At 34.1% G+C, this 10,733-nt stretch overlaps 1 protein-coding gene across 2 annotated transcripts in view; it reads right to left on the reverse strand.

Moving 5' to 3' along the window:
• LOC142337253 (uncharacterized) overlaps positions 1–7,575 on the reverse strand; it is a 28,397-nt gene extending 20,822 nt beyond the window's left edge. The window contains exons 1-2 of one of the 2 annotated variants that reach the window (XM_075386406.1): positions 7,548–7,575; positions 510–679 (exon numbers count right to left, since the gene is read on the reverse strand). In XM_075386406.1, coding sequence (XP_075242521.1) covers positions 510–679; positions 7,548–7,570 — 193 coding nt within the window. In that variant the 5' untranslated portion in view covers positions 7,571–7,575. Of the gene's footprint in view, positions 1–509; positions 680–1,158; positions 1,256–7,547 lie in introns of those variants that run through there. The other variant, XM_075386408.1, reaches the window with a different exon arrangement.
• Positions 7,576–10,733: the final 3,158 nt, after the last annotated feature.

A 10,733-nucleotide genomic window follows, 5' to 3' on the forward strand; every position in this document is an offset into this window, starting at 1 on the left:
TGCGGAGGAACCGCACGTAGGCGAGTATAAGGCAGATGAATAGGGTGACGGGGTTCAAAAGCACTTATTACTCTTCAACAGTTTTATTGAATCGCATACTCAGAGACTAAAAAGGCGTAAGGCTCTGTGTATCCCATTTTTTAGGACAAAAAGTCAAATAGTCGGACAAAAACTATCAGACGACAACTTAGTAGTATAAAAAATTGCATAAAAAAGACCAGCATGACTAATTAAAGTTCTACTAACTTCGTTTGAGAGAAAATAAAACCCTTTAAAATTAGTTTGACGTTTTCAGGCTATGCAAAACAAGCGGGTTTTCGGGTTATCAGCACATCAATTTATTCGCATAACAAGAAATCAAGCAAATAATGTCATGCAGACGAAAAACTATAACACTGCATAGAAGACTGCCTAGACTTATTATCTTCGTTAGAGCAATTAAAAATCTCGTAGTTCTGAAAGTTATTTGACTAGGAAGCGGATGAAATGCTTAAATCATAGAACCCTACCTTTGGCTAATTTCTTGGGCGTGTTACCAATTTTGTAGGTAACAATATCCACATTTCGCTGTTTCCTCTTCAGGCCACTGTACAATATGTTAATGGCATCAGCTGACAAATCCTGCATCCTCACACGGTTCGAGACTGATCGTCTCCGCGCCTTTTTCTCTGCGGCCGATCTAATGAAAAGTTTTTAATCAAAATGTCAGCCTGTTTATACTCAAATACGATTTTTGGTTTGTTTTCGTTCCCAAGTTTTGAACACAGATAGGATAAAAAACGGTCCAATTTTATAGTTTGCATCAATAAAGACAAACCATCTGTTTCGAAGTGGGGAATAATTGGAATTAGATGAATAAAACATGAACAAAAGTGTAGTTCAATCGCCAAATCCTGTCACGCTCTTTTCCCTTGCAGTCTTTGGCCATCACGGAGCGTGGTTGCAATATTAATCCGGGAATCGCCAAAACAAATCCCAACAAAATATATCTCAGTTACTCAAGACGTGTTTTTGGAATAAATAAACGTGTGCATACACGATTATCCAAGTACAATAAAACAACGTTTTTGTCTGCTTTGTATTTTATGTTTGAATGAATATTGATCGAATTTTAGAACACGTTTCTCATTTGATTTCATTTTATATAGGACGACGTACCTGTTTGTGTAAAATCACCGTCTATTGTATACTTGAAGAGTTTGAACAAAGCAGAAAAGTTTGCTTTGATAACTTCAGCACGAAGTAAATACAAAATGTTCTTCAGGTCTATTCAAGCTCACCAGAGAACTACGCGAAGTTTTATTGTCTCTTAAGGGTGCATCAAAGCATGGTAGAGTTTGGCTGCTATGGCAGTAGAAAACAAGACTAATAACAAACAAAAAATTGTCATACTCATTAAAAAATCGAATTTCAAGCATAGCAAAAATGGTCGCACTCTTACAAACCAACCAAGTGTTGCTGACGTTATTTGAGCTAAGAAAAATAAGTCAACTTTAAAAGGCACGAAGTTGGCGACAAACAGCGGCCCGCCAATGAGATTTCATGTCGTTTTCATGTACAGTTATTCTATAGTTGACTTGAAAATTTGTTCTCATCCAGTTAGCGAATATCTTTTGCATTCAAAAAATGCACGTTTTCAAACTTTTTAAACATCCTCTCTCAACATTCGTTCAGTGGATAGACTTACTTAGAGAATTTATAGAAAAAAGAGTTCAATAAGTTATAAGAAAACTACAAAAAACAATAGCTCATTCTCACTTAAACATTTAAACGGGAAATCATGACTTTCAAATGTTGTCAACGTAGTTCTTACTTAGCAATCTTCAACTCAAATGAATAGAACCGCACCTTACGCCAAATGTCGTTCGTAGTCAGTTTACTTTTTAATTTTATCGTAGTCAGTATACTTTTTACTTTTATAGACCGGCGACATAATGAAATGGAACGTTTACATTAGTTTCCACTTCTTCACAAGGTTTATCAAAGATTAGATTTGCACAGTACCTAATTATTCCACTTAAGGTAGATTTTAGCGCAAATTTTTGACCGTTCATCTTATTTTAATGTAGTTCAATGTGTTCTGAAAATTGCTTTGGATAATCTTTCAAATAAATCATTGATAAAACAATTAATTTAAAAGATTTGACTGTAATTGGTTGTTATTTGAAAAATTACCCAATGCCATTATACCCTATTTACTTTTACAATGTCGTTCAAAACTCCGGGTGCAAAATTGCAGTCACTATTACACGTATGTTTTAACATACTCAAGCGGATTATTTTTTGATCCAGTGCTCGGTTGCGATGATTTCTTTTCAAGTCTCATGGTCCGCTGAGGTATGGCCATGATCATTAAATATATTAAAACTTCAACAAATTCACGTGTAATAGCGACTGCAAATTCTTAGTCGGATTATTGCACAAAAATATCAAAGTGCATCCGTTATGATGGAATTGGGTTAATCCTCCAGACACCGCAATTGATGTAAAGAAATTCGGAATTAACAGACGAGGAGGTGAAAGGGTCGGTGCGGTTCACTTTGTTTCAAGTTATCTTCATAAAATAACTGTTGTGCACATAAAAACATTTAAAATGTTTTGGATCTTTTTTTTACTAAAGCAATTTCCGTGCAGTGTCAGTGCATAGCAAAACTTTTCCGTAGTAATGAAGCTCAATGGTTTAATGCGGTTGTTCTTCTCATGCCACGTCTAGCATTGAACTCTATTATTTACGATACTACAATTTTAAAACATTACGGATATTGCTTAATTTTTGTTGAGGGTTGAAATTGTGAATTCCAAATGAATGCAATTAAAAGATTCGCAGTCTAAAACGCCCACAGTCTCAGGCTAAACACCAAACTTTTGTTTCGCTTTGATGCTGTTCAAAAATTTTCTTCAAATTCCATTACTAAGCGGACAGGTCTTAAAACAATTAAATTTTGGTTCGCTGTCATTTAACTTGTCAACTTTTCTATTTTTCCATTGAGAAGATTCTTATAAATTTTTAATGAAATAACAACCTGAAAACAATACTCTGAAGGAACCCCTAGGTAGACTGTCGTTGGGTCAATTTGTCTATATATGCATGATGATTCAATTTTCAGTCTTACTGCAATTCACAGGTTAATTTTTCCTATTATGAGTTGCACAATAATTCTTTAGATAATTAAACTCTACGCCGTTTCCGGCACACTGCTTAATTGTTCCGACCCTCTTGAGGGGGGAGGAACTATATACTCAAATGGGTTTTTTTTTGTTCCGTGAATTTTCGCCGATCGATATATTCATCGTAGAGAGTTGAGACTGGTATCATTAGAAAGCTCGTCCGGCGTAGAATATGGAATTAAAAAGATTTTTTTTAATTTCATTTTCTACATGGAGTTATCGAGGTTTAAACTTCTGAGAAAAGTAGAGTGAATTCACGTTGTTTTTATTCACATTTTCCGGAATTTTTGCCTAAATTTTCGTCAGTTTTGCTAAAATTTGCTATAATTTTTAAGAATAGTGTCGTTTATTTTATTTTTAAAGACGAACAAGCATTGTTGATTGTTTTAATGTAATTTTTTGGTCAAAAAATCTGGATAAACATTTCAAAATTTAGCCTTTTTCATCAAAAACAGCACGAAATAAGCTACTTTAGTCCACTTTGATTAAATTTGCCGACAGTACACCTCCAAACAACAATCATACAATCTTTGTAGACTCAGAGTGGGGCTATTTCTACTTCAGAGTCCGCTGAGAGTGCTCTGTAGTTAAAACTTTGCCTTTTTTGCTAACTTTACTCGTTGATTATCAAAAATGCAGAAATTATTTTGAGTTTTCAACTAACAAATTATCTATATCTACAACAATCAAAAAATCAATTGTTCATAACGGACAATAAGCATTAGCAGGGATAGTTTTGGGCCATTCTTGGACTTTTACAATCCAAAAAAAATCGGGTTGTAATCAGTCGGTCTTTTTTTTAAAAAAAGACCTTTTTTTTAAATAATAAAGAACAGAAAATATCAAATCAAAGCTCAGGAGTGATAGGTCCAACCAATTCGCTTACTAAGCAGCTCAAAGCTAATGCATTTAGTTTTTTACTTGAAAGTTTATGGTCGTTTCTTTTTTTAAAAAAATAATTGACTTTTCAATAAGTAATGGCTTAATTAACTTTTCCTCTATTTTTTTCTTAATTTGTTCAACTTCCAGCTTAGTGTCAGCAAACAAAGACGGCTTCTTCTTTCTACTGATTTAACATTTATTCTCGGTTGCAGTTTTAAGCCTGAAGTTATTGTTTTCTGGCTTTGATACTACAAGACTTCAGATTTTTGTTTGTTTTGATATTTGCCAGTTTTTCACGTTTTCTAATTTTGTCACATTATCACAGTTCTCATGTCACAATATTAGCGTTCAGAAAAAGGCACATATTAAAATCGTTAAAGATATACATCATCGTTTTAACGGCCTCGACGCCTCTTTCTTGAAGAAATCAATTGAATTTTCTAAATTTTGTCTAACTGTCATTTATACTTTGTCGTTTCGGTCGTATGAAATTTCCTGTATAGTGATAGCTTTCATTGGCTCTTCATGGAAAATAGAGGAACCGATATTCTGATATTAGTAGATAGCTGATGGCTTTCATGACTTTGAAAACAATCGTTTTCCAAAATTAAAAAAAAAAACTTTTCAATTTCGCAATTTTGTTCTTTTTATGTTTCTTTTTGTTACCTAATCTCGTTAGTTAATTACAGGTCAAATATGACATTATGGGTGTCAAGGGAATAAAAGGGATTGGTGTCCCAAAATCTTTTTTAAAGAACTTGTTATGACCTTACTGGCTTCGACACCGGTTTTTCACAAAAAAAAGTAAATTAATTTGATTTTTGTCATATTTGACGTTCTTTTTGTAGATGCAAAAAATATTCTGGATAATTGCAGATCTTTGGGGCTTCTTGTTCATGAATAAACGACCCTATTTAAATGGTTCTTTTTGTAATTAATGCCTTTCATGACATTGAATGTAATTTTGTTTCGCAAAAAAAAATTAAAAGTATTACTTTAGCACTTCGCTTTTTTGTCTACTTGTTACTTAGTCTTGCTAATGAATGGTCACGTAATACATTATAGCTGTTTGAAGAGGGCGCAATCGAATATATTTTGAGGGCCAAAATATGGCTTGACGGTTTTGACAGCGTTTTCTGGCAAGTTTCAATTGAAATTTTGTTTGTTTTTTTGTTGTGCTTTTTAGCCGCTTTAAAAAATGAATAAGGACAGGTCCTAATGCCCTTCTATAGAAACAGTGGTAATCGTAAATTTGTGGTAATATTAATTGATTCATAATGCTATTTATTACTTTGAAGTTAACTGTTTCAAAAAAAAGTTAATTTTTTTACTTTACTGTTTTTGTTCTTTTTTGTATAATTGTTACCAAACTTTTTATGGACTGGTCGCATATGTTTTCTGGTGATTTATAAGTTATTTTTGTTTAGTTTTAGGTTTATCTGACGGTATGTTGACTTTTTTATTAAATTTGGTTTTTAAGAGGGACATAAATTTTTTGATGTAATTAATGTTTATTGTTGTTGTTGTTTGATTTTGCCGTTCGTCTTCGCTCGGTTTCCTAATATCGGCTTATCCCATCAATCTAATGCATCATTTTTTACTCCACTGAGTTATTTGCTTTGGAGGCTATCTTATCGTTCATACAGAATTTTTTGAAAAAGACTTGGACTTTTTTGGGATTCGCAAAAAATATTTTTTGGGTATTTCTATCTGTTCCTCATTTGGTAAACAATTATGCCAAAATTGTGGATGGGCGGGTTCGGAACCTTATGTGCCATCGCACATTACCGAGCCGCCTTGTCGTATTTATTTTCTCTTCATAGTTCAATTAGTTTACAAGCATTATTCAAAATGAGGAGTATTGAGAGCACAATACAGCCCATTTTAAGTCATTGTACCGGCGTTTAAAATTTCGCAGACTTCCAATATATTGTTCATTTAGATATTAGGCATGGGTCCCAAAAAGGGTTTTCCATTGGCTAATTTTTCAAGATTCTCACACTTGTATTATGAGAAATCTTCGCTGTCAACAACTGCAAAGGCTAATGTTTGCTGTCTTCTTGAATTGTGTATAAAAACTTTAGATCACGGTACTACAACCACGTTTTAGATCTTCAGATTTTTTCACACATATTCGATGCTGATTTATTTTTAATAAGTTATATTTGAACAGTATTTTCTCTATTCTCAGTAAAAATCTGATTTCAAAATTTTTAGCTTTAGATATCAACAGTATTTATGCAAACTATCAGTTTTCTCAATTTCGTAAAACAATGGATTATTAACTGACCGATTTCAGAATCAGGCAGCATGTTGTTTATTTGCTGCATGATAATGAAAACATGAAAAATGTTTATTTTTGCAATACTTCTCAGCCATCTGATTACGTGCTGTTTATTACTTTACATAAAATGTAGAAGAATAGCTTACTAAAATTTCACTGTATTTAGCTTTAATAGCTTTTTAAAATTACCTTTAGAACAGCACTGCAGCTTTTTAAAATTTACTGTTCTATTATCTTCTACCGTTAACATTTCGAAATCAAAAGTAGCTTCGGCTCTTGACAATTCAAAGTGCTCTCAATCGCAAACTGGGAAATGATTGCTTATTGCATTCTAAAATGTTATGTTGTCACATCGCATTTAATTTCTCATATCCAACATCTCGGATTTCAAACGGAGGAAAGTATATCTGCACAAGTCCTCTTGAACCACAATGACACTGAATTCTATCAGGTGTTCAATTGAAATGTATAGTTTGTATACGATTGCAATAAGCTAATGGAGAGCTTAGCACTAAATTTGCCATGCATTTTGAGCATGCACTGTTACTCGCAGAGAAACTGACAAACGTAAGTCCTAACATCGAACGCAATAATCCCCTTGTAGTTCTCATAAAAGTTTTTGTATAACATCACAATTTGTAATATGGGGTAAAAATTTGTCCGTTTTTTCATTTCAGATTTAGGATCTCTTTATTCATGATTTATTTGTGCAGCAATTCCTTCCATCGAAGATGCTCATTTGAGTAATAAATCATTTTCTGCTCTATGTTTAAGAAGTAAACTATACTGTTTGCAACTCATAACCTTGACCGGTAACATTGGCTTTTCATACTACCTCAATTGTGAACTAGGCAATATATTTACGCAAAGTAAAATAGTTTGATTACCGGACAACTAAGGCAATGCAAACTAATCCCAAGTTAAAGATACTTCTGATATCTTGCGGTCTAAATTTAGGGTCACGGCTATCAATCAGAGCGTCCTATGTCACTCCCGTGCACTTGTGGCAATAGAGAGTTTAATATTTCAAACTACCTTCTCGATATCTCGAGATTAAATTCCTCCGTTGAAACGTATTTCGGGCGGTATAACTGGCCCTGTCACGTTCTTCGACAACTTAGCCTCTTGTTTTCCATGAAAAAATCTTCCTAGTTCACGTCTTAGATGTTTGATTGTACCGAATAAATTGTACTCTAAACGAATAAACGCTTACCTTGAACATTTCGATACTTGCATCCCGAATATTTTGTTCATTTGTTCACTCAAGAGATGCGAATTTCACTTCTGAACTGTAGAACAGGAAACGAATGCACTATAATTCTGTTCAATTGAGCTCAAGGAAAAAGATGTGGTCACTTTGATAAATTAGCAGCAGAACGGATGAAGTTACTTAGTTGTACAAATCTAGTAACAAATTCATAAAAGCAGCACATCAATTATTAGGTTGCAATTATTAAAAATTTTCATAAATAAATGGGACGCTGTCGCTAATTGTTAATAGACATAGACGCAACTCAATGCAAATTATAATACCAAATTCATTAATTAGATATCTAACATCACCTAATCCTTAACCTTACCTGAAATTAGGCAAACTAAATGGTCTGTCGGGTCAAAGCTTAGTTGATAAATATCTTAAAAAATATTGTGAAAAGAAAAATACATCTAGCTTATGTTTCATAATGTATCTTTTTATGCAGGATTAGAGGCGTTTTTTCAACATCATTATTTCACAATGTCCCTATGAAATTAGTTTGCTTAATATTATGTCCTGGTTTTTTAATGCAGGGTTAATGATTTCTTTAATTTAATTCAAAGAGATAAGGTCAAGTGAGTGCGTGTCACTCTAATTGAAGGGTGTTTGAGGGCAGCTAAGAGACGCAGTTTTTGTTGGTCTGTTTCGATTACTTTTACGTTTTTTATTGCTCTACATAAATCGGTTAATCACTTCAAGAAAAAAAAACGTTTTGACTTTTTAAACTTGTCATAAATCCATGTAGCATCGCGTCTTTAAAAAACGGTCTCATGTGATTTATTTAGTCCCGTTGATCTCATCAACGGTTCCGTTGGCTTTTGTGTCAAGGGCTGGTTTAAACCGGCATTTAATGATGATCGTGTCTTGACGGAGAACTTTTCGTTTCACATCTGCTATTTGGAGCCGCCTTTGAGTTATCCAGAGAAATCAAAGATAATCAATTCGGTTTTTGTTGTGATAATACATAACATATAACTTCAATTTCAATTATTTAAGGATTTTACCTGATTTGAACTAAAAAAATGTTTATTTGTTTTAAAAGAGTTTTCATCAAAATTCGGAACAAGATTCGTAAGAGTTAAAAAAAATTGTGAAAAAATTATGTTACATTTAATAAAGTGAACATTAATAAGTATCAACAGTAGGAAAAAAGTAGGTTAATTAGGTCAGGTTGTTCAAGATAATTAATCTTCTTTTTCAGAAACTAGCGATGTATTGTCTGACGAAAATGATGAGAATCACAGTATGGTCATTTCATCCAATGAACCACCGCCTCCTGAACCAATTAGAAGCAGAAAAAAGTTATGCAAACTCTAAATCAAAAAACAACGAATAAGCCTAAAGTGAAAAGATTAAATTCCTTTTTTTGCTCTATCTCTTGCCATATTTTGAGACTGCAGATATACAAAGCTATCTCGGCTATATTCCGGTAATCTGCCAGCTATGTTGTTAAAAGTGGTGTACCTGTATAGTACCAGGACAAAACCCAAATTTTCAACTTGGCAGCAGAAAAGAGGAAACGTGCCAGCACAGGTGTACACTTAGTGGGCCTGTTTCTATGCATTCAGTGTGCCTGTTTCTACTAATATGATGTTGTGTTTCAGACAAAGACTCGCTCTACACATTTGCTGAGATCCTATCCATATCTTATGCCGGGATTCGAATTGTACCTAGTGAGACCAAGTTTGGATGGCAATTTGTCTCACACTGTAGTCGTAAATACGCGTGACTCACTGATGCTGTCGACGTCTGAAGTATTGGTAGATAATTGTCTGCCTCCTACAAACGTAAGTCAGGACACCTTCGAGCATTCTAATTGTTTCAAAGTTGTAGCGAACATGAAATTGAGTACAGTTAGTTATAAGCGGCGAAAGTGTGTGTATGTAGGCTCTTTAGAAAGCGCGTAATTAGGACATTCTATTCAAGATAATTACACCGCAGCTAAGTTGCAAAAATTTAACCACTTTGTTTGAAATTAAACAAATGGACCCACGAAGTCTTATCAAAACAAATGTTAGCATAGTTCCAAACCGGATAAACTAAATACGCATCGGTTGCGTTTGAATAGTGAAAGGCTGTTATATTAGATTGATGAGTTAATTAGGCGACGGTGAATGTGAATAACGGAAAAAGAGGTCATTGATTTGAAGTATTTTAATAAGCTAAAGATCAACAAATTAAAATGGCAAGGAGGAAGAATACAAGAATTATAAAAAAGTTGAAATTGTTGCCTAACCGAGATCAGGACAGGACCAGAGGATCTCCCGACAGCGAAATTGTTCCCCCACCGGCCTCTTTATTTGAGCCACCAGCCTCGGGGAAACAAGTTTTTGTTGACGTGGGGCTGAAGCCAAAAAAGAAAAAGAAGCTATCAAAGAAAAACACTAAAAGAATGGCGGCAAGAGCAACAAAAGAGGTTGTTAAGGGGGAACTGAAGACCCCAAGATGAAAGAAGCCTTCCTCCGCATGATTGAGGAAGAGAAAAATATAGAAAATGAGAATTAAAGGACAGTGAGGTTTATGAAATGTATTTATATAATAGGAAAACTTACCTTTCGAGAATTTCTTTCAGTTTGCAGCGCCACACAATAAGGCAATGAGGCACCTCTTCCACAAATTGAAAATTCAAGAATATTCCCCCATAACATATGCCGTTTCTTGTACCATCTAGAGCCAGATAAAAAGGTTGCTCGCCATCGCCAGAGACAGAATACACAAAAATATTAATCGGATATTGCCGAGCAAAGAGTCGTAAGTCTGTTGTGGTGATAAATTCAATGTCCCCAATCCCTCTAGACAAAACCACTTTACCAGATAACGTGTACAGATGCTTATTGGGCCCATTGCGTAGTTTTATAAAAAAATTCTCTATTTCACCAGCTTGTGAACGATTAACAGTGATAATAGTAGATAAACATGCGCTGACACAATTGTATTTCGGATAAGCAGTATCTAATGTAACTGGATCATAAAATGCAGTATCGAAATCTGACTGGCTGAAAGTAATCAGAGTTACAGAAAACGTGTTCTGTTACGGTTTTTATTTAAAATACTGGACTTATCTTACAAACAACTCGTAGCAGTGTCTTCTGTATTTTATTAGGCCAGTTTCACGACATATCCGGTCGAGCACATTTTCTGACA

The sequence above is a fragment of the Convolutriloba macropyga genome, chromosome 3 (assembly GCF_964194025.1).
Source record: "Convolutriloba macropyga chromosome 3, txConMacr16.3, whole genome shotgun sequence".
In the NCBI taxonomy this organism is placed as follows: Eukaryota; Metazoa; Xenacoelomorpha; order Acoela; family Convolutidae; genus Convolutriloba; species Convolutriloba macropyga.